General features: G+C 42.0%; 1 protein-coding gene across 3 annotated transcripts in view; it reads right to left on the reverse strand.

Moving 5' to 3' along the window:
• Positions 1-3545, reverse strand: part of CERK (ceramide kinase) — a 42881-nt gene extending 39336 nt beyond the window's left edge. For 2 of the 3 annotated variants that reach the window (XM_082043330.1, XM_082043329.1), the window contains exon 1: positions 3281-3545. In XM_082043330.1, the coding sequence (XP_081899456.1) occupies positions 3281-3419 (139 nt within the window). In that variant the 5' untranslated portion in view covers positions 3420-3545. Of the gene's footprint in view, positions 1-1855; positions 1990-3280 lie in introns of those variants that run through there. The other variant, XM_082043331.1, reaches the window with a different exon arrangement.
• Between the last annotated feature and the right edge of the window lie 13086 nt (positions 3546-16631).

The following is a 16631-nucleotide window of genomic DNA, read 5'->3' on the forward strand; positions in this document are numbered from 1 at the left end:
CAATACTACTTTATTCACAAAATGTATTTTGGCAGAATGGGGTTTAAAAATGTGTATGTATTTTAATATCATTGTACAAAGATGATAAAACACAAAAATCTCACCATACTCTGGACAACTATATTTGCCTGGACAATAGGACAATCTCTACTGTTTCCTATCTCTTCCTGAATTTGGATACAACAGGGAGAGGGAGATATTTCAACACTTCTACAACACACCTAGTTCCTTACCTGTCAAAATCTGAAAACCTTGACAAAGTATACACCAAACAATTTTTACTTACACAACTAAATCCAAGACAGTAACAAATACTCAGAAAATAAGCAGCCCTCACTGAGTTTTTTCAGTTTAAAGACAATCATTCACTGGAATAACTATCCACAAAACAAAAAATATAGCACTTTTATACTGCATAATTAAGTCTGTATTTAGGCATAATGCAGAGTAGTCACGTAGTCAAAGGCTAAATGGTAAAAAGATACCAATCTTGGTCAAGCAACTCCTCTGAAATTATATGCTTCTAACTAACCATCTTCCATACTATAAAGTTTATTCATATCCTGTCATGTATGCTGTCATATTTCCAAAATAATTGTAGAGAACACCATGAGCCATCCAAGGTCTTAAAAGAACTTAAATACAACAGGACAGCAATAATACAAAACTGTCATGGTACTGAAGCACAAGTGCAGGAAACACACGAAATAACCAGTGTGTTAAGGCGAGGTAAATCTTCTACTGAATTGCTCTCTACATCAATTATACCTGTGCCTCCAGAATGCTTAGGCATGTTTTTTTTTTTTTTTCCTCCCACCCTCCCTTTTCTGTTCTGATTCCATATAATATTCTCCAAAATCTTGTAAATAGCCATGCTACAGGATGGCAGCCACACTCGGTAACCAGACCTGCCTCCTCAGGAATCTCCAACTGGGTACTGCTTCAGAAACTGCCTCAAGAAGAGTCTGGTTTACTGTGCCCCGCTCTCCGTCCACGATTCCCAGCATTCTGACATCCACTTCGGAACATGCTTCAGGACATGTTCCTACTTGGTTTGGCTCACCAGGAGTAAGTCAAGAAAACTTACAACTTAGAAGTTGTAAAAACAACTGTAAGAAGTTGTAAACTTTAGAGCGCTAGTAAAAGAGCTAGTGTAATTTTGTGGCACTCTTGCATGGTCTAAAAGAAGTCATCATACAGTCAACTGAGCTCCCATTGAACTTCCTCCGGCCTACAGAGCAGCCAACTAGTAACCACGCAAAGGCATTTTTAGAAGGATTTTACACAATTCAAAAAAAACAACCTCTCCAAAGCAGGGGCTACTTTACCTAGTGGGAGCAATTGTCTCAAAAGGCTTTGAAACTTTATATTTTAAATTTAAGATCCAGATACCTTTATCTAGATTAATTTTATTTCATTTTGAAAAGTACGCAGCTTATTTGTCACACCGATATCTTAATCTTGGCAGAATTAAAGAACTAATTTGTCTTCAATTTCTTAAGTACATTTATCTGCACACCTGAAGTAAGGGCAGGAATTTTCCAATACTTTTTTTTTCAGCAGTAGTGCTGATAAAAACTATATTATGTCAAATTGTATTCACACAATAACAGGGGAAGGATAACAAACTCTGGGTTTATGCTATCATGAGTAAGAAGAGATGTACTTTAAACATGACCAATTCTCAGTTATGCAAACTACATCAAATTCTTACCATTCTTTTTGAGTTCTCCTCCCTCACCTTTTTTTTTTCAGAAAGCCTCAGGCCAATAAAATACTACGATAAAAATCAGGAAAATATTTAAAGAAAGGTAGATGGTAAGAAGAAAAGAACTATTTATGTTTGGGAACTTGCCTGGGACTGGAGACATCTATATTCAAACCTTTCTCAGATAAACTTCTAGTCAACCTTTCTATTATCAGTTTTATTCTGTCTCAGTTCCTCCAAGCTCTAAAGTGAGGATGACAGCAGTTTTCCACTCTAACAGCAGCTGCTGTGAAAAGAAGGACATTACACATTTTCAGATGTTCACATACCATGCTAATAAGGCTATATTAAAAACGGGAATAATTACTATATAAAAACCCCAAGGGCAAAGATGCTGATAAAATACCACCTGAAGTGTAGTAGAAAGCTTGATATACTTCATGTACAGACATTTTTAGAAGTTATTCTGAAATTCTGTCAGGTATTTTCAGCAGTAACCTCTCCCACTTGCAGTTTTGTAACTGATCACTATTCTAATTGCACAAAAGGTGAACTATAAACAGCTTTGTTACCCCATTACAAGCTAACTCGCAAAAGTTAAACTTTCTTTGGAAATATCCATGAAGCCCTTTAGAAAGCAAAGGGATTTAAAAAAAACCTTACTTGAAAATAAATAAATAAATAAATAAATAAAATGCCTGGAACACTGCCTCAGTACGACAGTGGTTTTTAACCACAAGTCATGTAACCAAAAAAAAAAGAAGTTGCTTTTAATGTTCTGCAAGTCTATTATGTCTTGCTACGATTAATTTAAATACAACGCTTCAAATTACATGCTGATACCTACTCACAGTGCCAAGAAACAATGGGGTTCAGCTAAACAAATCAAGCTGCAGGGACGCTTTTCCTCCCTTTGTTATCAGGGGTACTCTCAAAACAGATGTTCGAGTTGCCTTCTCCGTGGAACAGACAACTTGCTGCCCTCACACGCAGTGTGTGCGGCTCTCTGTGAGCAGCTTTCAGCTTTGTTTCCAAACGCACAAGCCGATTAACGGGCTGATGGCTCAGCACAGCCGCTGTCTGCCCGTGCCCGTCCCGGCACAGCTTCGGCCCCGGCTCCATCTGCCCCGCTCCCGGGGACCCGGCGCTCCCGCACCGCTCCCGCACCGCCCGTACCTGCGTGTGACTGAACCGCCCTCACCTTCCACCCTCGGACTCTGAACCCCAGAGGCTGCTGCGCTCCCTTCGTAAGGTGAAAAGGCGCCCGAGTACGGGAAATACTCAGCGCCGACAGCCGGCTCTGACCGCTCAGCGCGCTCTGAGCCGAGAGCCGCCCGCCGCCGTGAGACCCGGCTCCGGCAGCGCCCGGCGGGCGCAGGGCCGGCTGCAGGCCGCCCCCGCCAGCATCCCCGCCCGAGGCCGCCCTGCCCCACGCCGCAGGGGACGCTGCGAGCGCCCTTCCTCCGCCGCCGAGGAGAGACGGCCCCTCGGGCGGCCCCGGCCCACCGCGAGGCCGCGGCAGGTGCGCTACCGCCCGCCCGCTCCGCCCAGCCCGGCCGCCGCTCCACTCACCGCTGCCGCGGCGCGGCGGGCGGGGGTCGCGCCAGGCGATTCCCCCCCGCTCCTCGTCTAAGGTGACCTCGCAGGAGCGCTGCCCCAGCCCCAGCGAGGAAACCAGCCGGGGCCGCCGGCCGCCTGGGAGCTGCTCCATGGCCGCCGAGAGCCCGGGCCCGCCGCAGCCCGCTACCGCATGGCCCAGCTGAGCGGGCGGCCGCCGCGGGACGAGCCCGGCAGCGAACGGCGCCCGCCGCTACCCGGCCTGTGCCCCGCGCGGGGCGCAGCGTCACCGCCTACGCCAGCGCCGCCGGGGCGGGGCCTGCGGGGGCCGCGGCTCCCGGCGCGGCGCCGGGGGCGGGGACGGGACGGGGCAGCCCGGGACAGCGAGGCCGGGCAGCGGGCGCCCTTGGCGGCCCCCGCGGGCGGGCACCCCGGGGCGCAGAGGGGGCGGAGGGTGCGCCCGCCCGGGCCGCTTTGTCCCCTCACTCCGCTGCGGGAGACACGTGCTCGGCCAGCGCGGGGAGACCCGGCAACACGGACATGGTCCAGTGCGGGGAAACTGCGGTTCACACCGCGGCGGGCGCGGGTTGTTGTCGGGGGTTGTTGGTTTGTTTGTTTTTCCGGGAGGATCAAGCACCCATCACAGTGGTGATGAACTCGTCCCTTATCAAGACAGTGAATATGTAATAAATACATCTACCACAAGCGTCGTGTACTATAAACCTCTCGCTCTAACCTTGCCTTATTTTCTGTAAAAACATTTTGGGTTTGCTTTGAAGATACTGGCAATAATTCACTACAGTTAAACGCTTAATTCTTTACTGTCTTTATTCCATGGTGTCCCTGAACCTCATGACTATATAACCATCAGAATCCTACCCAAAATACAGGCCAGAGTGAGCGTCAGTCGCTCTGCTGCTGACCTTAGTCCAAACTTATCGGTTTTGAATATTTCCAATGGAGTTTAGAGAAAATTGTCAGTGGTCTGTTCTTACCTGGGTTCAGCCTGGAGCCAGTTCCGTGCTTCACAAAGGTGATACAGAGACACTCCAGCTGGCTTTGCTCAGAGCCCGTGCAGGTCTAAAAACCTTCTGCACTTGAGCCCTGTTCTGAACCTTGTCGTGTTCTCACGTTTCATTTTCTGAAAACAAATGAGCTGGACACTGTCCAGGCTATGTGTTCAAAACAGTCTTCTTGCACTGTAAATACTTGTCATCATCTCGCTTATGAAACATCCTTTCCTCTGGCCTTGGAAAACACAATGTGGCCACCTTTATTGTTGAAAGTATCTAGGTATGCCGCACTTCCACAATTCAAAGAACACTTTGCTTCTGTCACTTGTGTCGCCCTTTACATTTCTGAATCCTTCTCTACACAAACACCTGTAAAGCTCTTTATATTGAGACTTAAAGTTTGTTGCAAAAGTCTGATTGTGAGCCTTAGTCTGCCAAATCCACTGCTGAGCAGTGATTAGTGTTCGCAGTTCTTTGCATTTTGCCAGCTACATCATCTGTTATCATCCCTCTTACACTTGGATGGTAAGATCCCTGGGCCATGAACATCTCTTTGTTTGGGGTTGTACCATATCTAGCACTTATCATTTCCACTATTTGTAACCACTTCTGCAAGCCAAAAGAGCTGCATGGAAGCCGCAGCCCAGTGCTGGTACTGACAGTGCAACAGAGACTTTTGGTGTTGACCCCCTCAAACATGCTCCACGAGCTAATGGATCACTGATATAAAGCTGTATTCTCAAAAATATTACACAAGGGTAGTTATTTATCATTCCTCCACTGGGAAAATTAGGTCTGATCTTTTACAGCCTACAGTCACCTGAATCAATAATCTTATGCTGTCATTCCTGCTAGCTGAAGAAATAAAATGTTCATTCTTTTTACCGATCTTGCCTACCATTATTTCCTTTTAGTCTTATTAATTTGACAAGTCTTTGGCTTAGCTAAGGCTAAGGCTTTCAACTGTAAAACACAGAACTGATAAAATATTCTCTGGTCTGTTAGAAGCCTACAAAGGTGTACTGGCACCACTAGCAGCAATGGCATTTCCCCATCCACATTTCCTATTTGTTTAAATAGGAGAAGCCACTTATTTCTTCCTTGCACAACATTTTAGCGTAACAGTGTTTTGGTCCATGGTTTGGGATCCTCCATGCTACTACAGGAATGTCTTGCAGGATTCTTACCAGTGCTGTGTTTGATCTGCTCTAGCAATTACTGGTAATGCCCTGAATATCAACATGTAATTCTGTCCCTAGAAAGTTGAGATCAAATTTGAGCCAACACAGTGGCTTTTTCCAGTCAGTATCAGTACTATATTATTTTCTTCCCTGACTCTAACAGAGAAAGAATTTCTAAAAGATGACTGACTTGGCAGGCTAAAGCACACACATGTCAATTACTGTTTTACTGTATATTACATAAACCTTTAATTACCACTGACGGGACAAAACTGTAGATGCAGCAATGCCAGTAAACTGCAGGATTTATAGCCTAAAATCCTGGTGCTAAAGATGGCTGATGACAGGGCTCCGCCCTCAGAAATGGCATGGTTGTAAAAGCACTTCACTTTGTTCACAGGTCTGCAGAGGCCACAGGAAGGGTTGTAATTGTAGTTAACTTGGGAACAATAATTCATTGTGTAACAAGTACAATCCACAATGTCAAATGGGAAGACTGCAGAAAGGTAACACAACTTACAATGTTTATCTCTATGACTCATTTACTACCTACCTAGCAAACAATATAACTTTTAAAGGCAACTTTCTCTCTTCACTGTCTGATTTCATAATAGGTCATTCATCTCAAATGCCTTCAAGCCAAGTGGTGCAGCTTATACTCTTGAGGGATGGGATGCCATCCAGAGGGATTTGGACAAGCTCAAGAAGTGGGCTTATGTGAAACTCATGAGGTTCAACAAGGCCAAGTGCAAGGTCCTGCACCTGGGTCGGGGCCACCGCCAGTATCAATACAGGCTGGGGGATGAAGGGATTGATAGCAGCCCTAATGAAAAGGACTTGGGGGTGCTGGTGGACAAAAGATTTGACATTACCCAGCAATGGGCACTTTGCAGCCCAGAAGGCCAATTGTGTCTTCGACTGCATCAAAAGGAGCATAGCCAGAAGGTTAAGGAAAGTGATTCTGCCCCTCTGCTCCGTTCTGGTGAGACCCCACTTGGAATGCTGTGTCCAGCTCTGGAGCCCTCAGCACAGCAAAGACACGGGCCTGTTGGAGAGGATCCAGAGGAGGCCACAAAAATGACCAGAGGGCTGGAACAGCTCTGCTGTGAGGACAGGGCTGAGAGTTGGGGTTGTTCAGCCTGAAGACGAGAAGGCTCCAGGGAGACCTTATTGTGGCCTTTCAAAACTTCAAAGGGGCCTGTAAGAAGGATGGGAACAGAAGTTTTAGATGGATGTGTTATGACAGGACAAGGGGTAATGCTTTTAAACTGGAAGAGAGGAGATTCAGGCTAGACATGAGGAAGAAATTTTTTACAATGAGGGTGGTGAAACACTGGCCCACGGTGCCCAGAGAGGGCAACCATCCCTAGAGACATTCAAGGCCAGGCTGGATGAGGCTCTGAGCAACCTGATCTAGTTGAAGATGTCCCTGCTCATTGCAGAGGGTTTGGACTAGATGACATTTGAAGATCCCTTCCAACCCAAACTATTCTATGATTCTATGAAAAAGTACTTCCAGCAACTTTATGTTGTAGTGAACAGGATCATTACATGATAATGTAGGCAATCAATTAAGGAAGACATCTAAACAGGTACATCTTTTTAACCAACAGCATCACCTGCATTACCAAAATATTGTTTTAAATCATTACAAACTTGAGCCATCTCTCTTCCAAATCTTTTGCAGGTGTACTTCTTCATCAGGACCCTACAACTAACTTTTTCCACAGTAAAAATCAAGCATGCACTTGTAGTACCTTAGCAGAAGTAGAAAGTACTGTGTATCCCAACTTGTCTAAGAGAGTGAAAAAATTAAAATATCTTAGCCAAAGTGAAAGCAGGATATATCCACATAAGTGCTCTGAAGAGCAAAGAAGAATGATATTCCACCATATTTTTGCCACCCTACTCAGTGCTGCGTTGGAAGTTTAGAGTGAATCACAGATTTTTACCAAGAACTCTGGAAAACACAGGTAGTCATGGAGATGTGATGGAGTCCTTCAGCTGCTATGCCCTGTGCTCCCAGGGAGATGGCTCCAGGCTGAAGGACTCCTCCATGTCCTAAGGAACATCTGCAATAGTGCTCAGTCCCACCAAAGGAAGAGAAGGAAGTTCAAGATCAGTGAAGATGTTCCTAGTATTGTCCCTTGAACATGTATGTGAGAACCAGCTGTGGTCTTGTCCACATGACAGCTAGTGCAGAACTGAAACTTTAATCTCATTGCTTAGGAATTTAAAACTGGAACTAAAGTCAAGAAAAGAGTTTTACTTCCCTGCCTCTCCCCATCTTTTTTTACTACCCTTTGATAACTACAAACTATTTATGTTCTTCTACAGAAAAAATGCCCCAAGAAAATTTATAGACAGCTGCTCAGGAATTATAAAAAAAGAATATCTCAGTGCATCTCAGGCAAATTGAAGTACTTACACATGAATCAAATTCTTTTCTCAAGTACACACACACAAGTCCCATTAGAACAGTGTAAATACGCTCTGAGGCCAAATTTGGCAACAGAAATACTTTTGGAAAATGGAAACTAACTGACAATAGAACAGAGGAAAATAATTCATTTTAAATATCAAAATACTGACTAATGTTTTAATTCCTTTTCTACTTATCAGCAAACAAAGACTAAAGTATGAGTGGAATATTCTTGCTGCTGATGGAAAGAATTACATCACCTTCTCTAGAAAAATACCTGAGCTATTTTAAAACATTTCTTTTATCATAAAAGTTTATATTACAGTTATTGTTGGAAATGATCTGGAAAAAACCCAAAACAAAACAGTTTAAAGACCTGTCAGAAAGGATGATTGCAGACCTTTCTTTATTCATTTGAGCCAAATGGTAATTGAGAGAAAGTTGTTGATATACTGGAGGGTGAAGGAATGGATGCAGAAGATACTTCGTTTTCTTGTGAGGAGAAATGTTTTGTACTGTTCCTGAACCACTGAAGTTTACAGAATCCTTCCTTTCTTCCAAAGTTCCAACCTACCTCCATATTCTCTGTATAAACTCCTTATCACTTGGAAAAATACTAAATATGATTTGTTTGAAGCTGTCATAGCTGTGGCTCCCACCTACAGATATACACAGAAGTATTGATTTGTATTTCTTTGTTTAGATTCTTATTCCTATTTTAATTTTTAGCCTCAACTGGAGTCCCTGAGGAGCTGTGAGACTCCCCTCTCATGCAACTTCATCCTTTTGAGAAACAACAAAATTAAAAGTTTCCTGTCCAACAGAATGATAATGTTCTCTGGCAGTGTGCAACTTTGGTCTTAAATTGACAAGTTGTTGTAATTAGTTGAAAAGGCCAGGAACCACTGATCTTTCTTCTACTTTAAGAGATCAATTCAGGAATCTGAGATTTGTTGTCTTCTTGATGGCCTTGAGTGGAACAGGGTGTGTAGGGGGGTGTATAAGAAATGTTGACTCAACTCTGGTAAGAATTCTTGAATAGGTCTTTCCCTGCAGTACTTACAGGCAGAACTGCTGGAAACACCCAGAAGTCTCTCTCTTCTGTCCACCGCTCAACTACATCATTTGTTCTAATAAAATAGCATATTTTTATCTGCAAGCTATGCTTTCCTGATATTTTCAGCTCAAAGCTGCTGAAAAATTGTGCTTTATCAGGCCCATGCAGACCTTGTCTGGAGCATGCCCACGTGTTTGGGGGTTTTTTGTTTGTTTTTGTTTGTTTGGGCTTTTTGTTTGTTTGGTTGGTTGGTTTTTTGTTTGTTTGGGGGTGTTTGTTTGTTTGTTTGTTTTTGTGGGGGTTGTTTTTGTTTTGTTTTTCTTCTTTTTTTTGCAAAAGGATGCATATGGACCAGTTCTGAAGAAGAGTTCTAAGAGACAGTAACACTGGGTACGCAGACAGGTTTTTTTCAGTTGAAACTATGTATAATGTTCAATAGTGACCTCCATCATCTATACTAACTCTTATACTTGCTGAGTGTAAGAACAGTTAGATTTTTTCTGAAGGTTTATAACTCTGCCTGGAGGGTTTTTTACACAATTTCATGGCTGGTGCTAGCCACCAGCATGACCCTATTGACAAATTCCAAGCTATGCAATAAAAGAGCTTCAGGATGAAAGAATTGTTAACATAGAAATTCTTACCATCAACAAAGCAACATTTTTTTCCTACCTCATTTTTATATCCCTAAGTTGAGCCATTTTAATTGGACTGTTTATTCCCAGAGTGGTTCACTGATGCTCTGCTTCACCAGGCAGAGCTCCAATCTATACCAGGGCTCTTCTAACTTATTCCAGACAGTGTGGCCTTCATCACCCAAAGAATAAACTAAGATTATTCTTCTATTTAAGATGGAGAGACATATTTTAATGCTACTTTTAGCAGAGTGCACTGTAAAACTACTAATAAATGCTCAAGGTTAAAGAATAGGAAGGCATAGAAAAAAAATCACATAGACTATGGAGGCTGTAGAAACAGTCCCTTTCCAAAGAGAATGTAAACCAAATCAGAAGTGAGATTCTCTGAAACAGAAGAGGGAAATCTGGAGAGTATATTTATCAGACTTAATCAACTAATGAAATAATTTGAAAATAAAACAATCTCACAGAATCTTAGAATGTCCTGAGTTGGAAGGGACCCACAAAGATCATCGAGTCCAATTCCTGTCCCTGCATATGACAACCCCACAGTTCACACCATGTGTCTGAGGGTGTTGTCCAGTCTCTTCTTGAACACTGTCAGGCTTGGGGCCGTGACACCTCCCTGGGGAGCCCGTTCCAGTGCTCCAGCACCCTCTGGGGGAAGAACCTTTTCCTAATGTCCAACCGAAACCTCCCCTGGCACATCTTCCTGCCATTCCCTCGGGTCCTATCTGTGGTCACCAGAGAGAAGAGATCAGTGCTTACCCTACCTCCTCCCCTTGTGAGGAAGCTGTAGACCATGATCAGGTCTCCTCTTAGTCTTCTCTTCTCTAGGCTGAACAAACCAAGTGACTTAAACCACTCCCCTCCAAACCTTTCACCAACTTCATAGCCCTGTTATGGACACTTTCCAACAGCTTTATATCTTTTTTATCCTGTGGTGCCCAGAACCGCACCCAGTGCTGCAGGTGAGGCTGCACCAGTGCAGAGCAGAGCGGGACAATCCCCTCCCTGCCCGGCTGGCAATGCTGTGCTGGATGCACCCAGGACACGGGTGGCCCTCTTGGCTGCCAGGGCCACTGTTGTCTCATGTTCAACTTGCTGTCGACCAGAACTCCCAGATCCCTCTCCACAGAGCTGCTTTCCAGCATCTCATCCCCAGTCTGTACGTACAGCCAGGGTTGCCGTGTCCCAGGTGCAAAATCTGGCACTTGCCTTGTTGAACTTCATGTGGTTGGTGATTGCCCAGTTCTCCAATTTGTCCAGATCCCTCTGCAGGGCCTCTCTGCCCTCGAGAGTGTCAACAGCCCCCCCCCCCCCCAGTTTCGTGTCATCAGTGAACTTCCTAAGCAATCCCTCACGTCCTGAGTCTAAGTCATTTATAAAGACATTGAAGAGTGCTGGTCCTAAGATAGATCCCTGTGTAACCCACTAATGACTGGTTGCCAGCCTGACATAACCTCATTTACTAGGACCCTTTGAGCCCAGCCTGCAAGCCAATTGCTCACCCACAGTATCTCAACACAGAAACCATTACACTGGAAAATACAATTTACTTCCTTCAGTTCTAGTTATCCTTATTAATGACAGAGGAACTAAATAAAAATACAGATAACCAGATTATCAACATAAACAAATAAGGACATATGAGATGCACAGCCCAATTATTTATCCTGACACTTAAGATATGCTTAGTTAGACTAATTAGACTAGTTAGACTAATTAAGCTAGCACATAAAAACAGATAAAGCACCTGCTTAGACAATCATAGAATAAAATAAAAATAAAATAGAATAAAAAATAGAATAAAAAAATAAAATAAAATAAAATAAAATAAAATAAAATAAAATAAAATAAAATAAAATAAGATAAAATAAATAGAAATTATCTGAGCAGCAATATCATCCAAGAAACTAAAATCACTTCTTTGTTTCCCAGAATCAGTGAACATATCTGTAGTCTCCCAATGTTAATAACTGGAAAAAAAATCAACAACATAAAAATCAGAATGTATCTGTGAAGAATTTATGTTCTTTAAAAAAGTTTTTGACTCTGTATAGCTGCCACGATTAAATCTCTAGCTGATATACATTGAATCAGATGAAACAGAAACATAATTTATATTATTATTTTAAATAGATTTTGTTTATCTTTTTTCTTATCACTGAGGAAATGACACTGATGTGTGACTTCTGACTAAAAAGATAATCATGCCTGTAATCACAGGTAGATTGAGCTCACATAGAAGCTAGTGAAATATCTAATTGACACTTACCAAAAAGTCCTCCTGCTCCTTTCATTACATTTGAAAGGTTCTTCAATTTTTTAATCAATTTTTGTCTTTGGGAAATTTTCACCTATCAAATGTACCCTCAAACAGAAACATTCACACCAGTCTTCTTGGAAGACATCTACTTTTGACCTGATATTCATAAGCTCATGGGTTTTTTTAGTACCTCTACAAAACTATGAATTATTGCAGTTAAAGATGGATCTTGAGGTTCATCCTTTTAGAATAGCAAGAGATGTTCTAAGACACAGCCACTTTTTACAAGATAGCAGAGTTATTATATGAGGAAGAAGGATGCTCAGAAGGGCAAAGACATTTGACTAAACTAAAATAAATTGAAGCATTAAACTCTCTCTTTCTTGTGAATACTGTCTTTTTGAAGTCAAGTAGCATTAGATCACAGATCTGACTTACCTGAAAGTCCATGTTGAAAAATTCATGATTTATACTTGAGAGTTATGGTTTCTTATTTTCATTCAAACTATTCCACCAATTCAGTTTCAGTAGGAAAAAAAAAACCAACATCCTACACAACAACTTTATCAGTACAAAAATAACTCAGAAAAGATAAAAGTATATGAAATAAAAAAAAAGTATAGATTTTCTCAGTCTTATCAATCTTTGGACACAGTCTCATCAGTCTTGTTATTCATTCACTATATAATTGGAAAGTTCACAGGAGCGTAAATTTATATTTTAATAATTTCTGCCTTTACAAAGACAAAGATCCTGGTTGTAGATTATTTTAAAGTTGGATTTGTCAATTTAAGGTAGCAGAAGGAAGGTTTTTTTGGTGTTTAAATGTCAGTTAATTGTTTCCTTGAAACTGTTTTAATTAGCTCATGTGATTTAATTAACAATGCTGCTTTCCGTGGTTAGTACAATATTTTGAAAGTACAATATAAAACTAAAGTAAATGCTTACAAATGCAGGTGAAGTTCTCTTTCAAAAACCGAGACTCTGAATGATCAGATCAAAGATGGATTGAAGCAGTTTGTCTGAATAGAGTAATTTTCGCTTTGATTGTTTTGCAGCTGACTACTGTAGTAGAGATGATGACAGCTGGTATGAAGCTGTCTGAATCAGTGATACTAGAATGCAAATACATGCCAATACTTTGCATAAAATCCACAACGCAGAGCTATTTCTGCACTATGCCTTTTGACATCTCAGCACACATGTTGACTTGAATTGGTGTCTTTCCTTTTTGATTTTCTGGTATCAAAACTAAATGGAACACTAAGAACAGAATGTAAAGTCAGACAGATCTACCCCAAAAAAGAGCACAATGGTGAACAAAGCGGATCTTTTCATAACTGAATTTAAATGTTTAAGTCTAGCAAACAAATATATTTAAGGAACTTTGCTGTGAATGGCTTCATAGCTGTTCAAAGGGATGCCAGTCATCCTGGGGATAGTTCTGAATATGCTGAAAAGAAAATTCAAAGACTGAGGAGTAGCCTGATAAACACTTGTAAACTATTTGTCTTGCCAGGTGGCAATGACTGACTAATTTGGAGCACACCATTTTATGGGATGCACACTCAGAGCTGACTAGTCGACATGTCATTCTAAATACAACTTGTAGAATTTGTAGATTTTGATGAAAGTGATACATTTTCAAAAGATTGCATAGGGTTTCAGTCAAACAGCTCATTTAGTCAGAACTATGAATCAAACTTCACTGCAGTGCTTTGAAAAATCAATCACCTCCAAGCTATCTCCAGACAGTTTAATGCAGATAGTTTTGTGAAAATCATGACTCTGAAAGACATAATTCTACATCACTGTGGCTACAAAATGACAATAAGGAGTAATCAATGTTTTGTAAAAGTACCTGAGTGCAAAGGAACCATTCAAACCCATTGCTTTTATGGTTGTGTCTATAAGAGCAAGTCAACAGGAAAAAGGATTACATCGTTAGTGGCAGATTCTTTGCCTTGATTAGAAAAGAAAATGCAATAATAAGACTTGAACTAATAACACATCCCTACTAGATTTAGCTGTGAGAAACTTCCTCCTCTGTCACTGTGAGATGGGTGTACAATAAACCTATGAAGGGCTGGAACAGCTAGTGTAAAGGAAACCAGAGAAGTAGTATTGAGTTGAAATAAATAGTCAGTCTAAAATGGACATGTACGACATTTCATTCCTCTTGCTTTTTTAAGCAAATTTGGAGATTGTGACTAAAATTCTTAGGACTGAAGCTAATGTAATGGTTTGTGTATCTTTCACAGTCAGCAACCACTGGCTACTGAGAAAACATGTGTGACTTACTCACTGTACCATATGGCTGGTAATCTCAACATCACAAATCGTTCTGGTTTTGGAAGGAAGCAGTTTGAAACACTGTGGGATAGAACATGAAGTGGGGAGAGAGAAATAGAGAAGTGTGCTATGGATTGTCTCAGTAAAAAACAGAAGCACAACTAAGGCTTAACAGAAGCTACCAGCACCCAAGTACAAACAGGACAAGCACGGGAGGAGATAAAAACCTACATTTTCCCTTTTATACCTGCACAAAACCCCCTACTCACAATGCCCTCTTTCATAAGACAAGCAACGTTGGGTGCAGTGGTTTAGAGAAACACACATAGCAGGCTCAACAGCAACACAGCTTGAAGTTGGGTTAAAACACAGAAACTGTTCCTACCTAACTGAATCAATGCTAATGTGGTGCTCTGAAAACTATCAGATAAAAAGCAACAGGAGTGATGGCAAAATAAAACTGAAGAAGAACATTAGTTCCTTTCACTCTCTGAAGACACCATGACTACAAAGTGTACAGGTATGCGTGCAGCTATGCATATACAGCCAGGTGAGATACATTTACCTGAATCTCCAAATCACTGGGTAATAATGATGCTAATACCTTTTCCACTGCTACACACCTCAGAGTAATTAAAGTATAGTGCATCTAGTCTTCTTCATCTTTGAAACTTAACTGACTGCTCCTAAAACTCTTAAAAATTTTTCTTTCCTATCTTCTTCTCTCTGGTAACCCATTTAGCTGTGTAGAGGGTATGATACATGAGTATAAATAACACTTGCTCCACAGAAAGTGAGATACAGCCTAAAGAGACTTGTAGAGTATTGCCTTCTAACATTAGTTTCAGACATATGATTAAGTAGCTTCTGCTTTGGGAAGGCACAGACGTCTGTGGGTAAAACAGACTTAAAGTCATCACCATCACTCCCTATCCCTGTCCCACGTTCTGGACAAAAAAAATGGCATGTTAGCACCCAAGCCATGGAAGTCATTAGATTTCTGTCCTGGTCTGATCCGTGGAGTTTGTCGTTCAAAGCTCTATTTTTTAATATTTTTTTTGTTTAGCAGACAGCTGGGTGCTGAAGCTCATTGTTATCCAGTTGCTGAAAATGAAGTGCCAAGAGCCAATCAAGAGGCCTTTGGGTAGCCAAAATGTTTGTCTGGGACAGACAGATATGACACAGGGCTTCAGAAAAGAACCACATCCTCTGAAGCAGCAGCTGGTAGCGAGGGTGGATACCCTACAGCTAATCTACATCTAAAATATCACTAAATGCCTAGGTTTAGGCAATTGAATGTCACTCCCCATGTCTAATAACACTCTCTGGCATGGAGACCTCAGCATTTTGTCACCTAAATCCAGGGATTAATGTCTTAGCCAAGGGAACTTCTAATAATTTAGACACATTTTCTCCCCTACTAGAAGTGCAATCAGTAGACCGAAGTGAGTGGTGCTAAGGGTCTTTATCTCTCCATTATATGAGGCTCAGGAGGTTCACCCTGATTTAGATGTCAACTAGTTTGTCTATCTTTAAGAAGTCATGGAGATTGGGGGATATCCCAGAAGGCTGGAAAAAGGCTAATGCCACCTCCATCTACAAGAAGGGCTTAAAGGAGGATCCAAGAAATTATAGGCCCATCAATTTTACTTCAGTTTCTGGGAAAGTTATGGAACAAATCTTCCTGGGGTCTATCACATGTCAAATGAAGCATACCACTGGGAAAAGCCAACACAGATTCACCAGGGACAAACCATGCTTGGCAAACCTGATCATCTTCTGCAACAAAGTTACCTTCTTGGTTGATGTGGGGTGAGTGGTGGACATTGTCTACCTGGACTTCTCCAAGGCTTTTGGTATGGTTTTCCATGACCTTCTCCTAGAGAAACTGTTGTGTTATGATCTAAACATGTGGTCTGTGCCGTGTGTGGGGAACTGGCTGGCGGGCTGTACCCATAGAGTGGTGGTAAATGTCTCCTTTTCGAACCGGCAACCTGTCATGAATGGGGTCTCCCAGGGATCAATATTGGGCCCAACACTGTTTAATGTCTACATAAATGATCTGGATGATGGGATCAAATGTACCCTGATTAAGTTTGTAGATGACACCACACTGAGTGAGGAAGCAGACACTTCAGAAGGGAGAGCCACCTTGCAGGAAAACCTGGATAGGCTGGAAGAGTGGGATAGCAAGAACCTTATGAACTTCAACAAGGACAAGTGTAAGGCGTTGAACCTGGGAAAACATAATCCAGAAGTGCAATACAGGCTGGCATCTACCTGGCTGGGGAGCAGATCTCTGGAAAACTACCTGGGCGTTTTGGTGGTCAGCAAGCTTGACATGAGTGAACAGTGTGCTGCTGCAGCAAGGAAAACCAACAGGATGCTGGGCTGGTATCACCAGCAGAGACAAAGTCATTATCCCACTCTACTCAGCACTTGTCAGGCCACACCTGAAACACTGTGTTCAGTTTTGGTCCCCACTATGCGAAAA

Source organism: Streptopelia decaocto (genome assembly GCF_964273445.1).
Source record: "Streptopelia decaocto genome assembly, chromosome: 1".
Lineage (NCBI taxonomy): Eukaryota > Metazoa > Chordata > Aves > Columbiformes > Columbidae > Streptopelia > Streptopelia decaocto.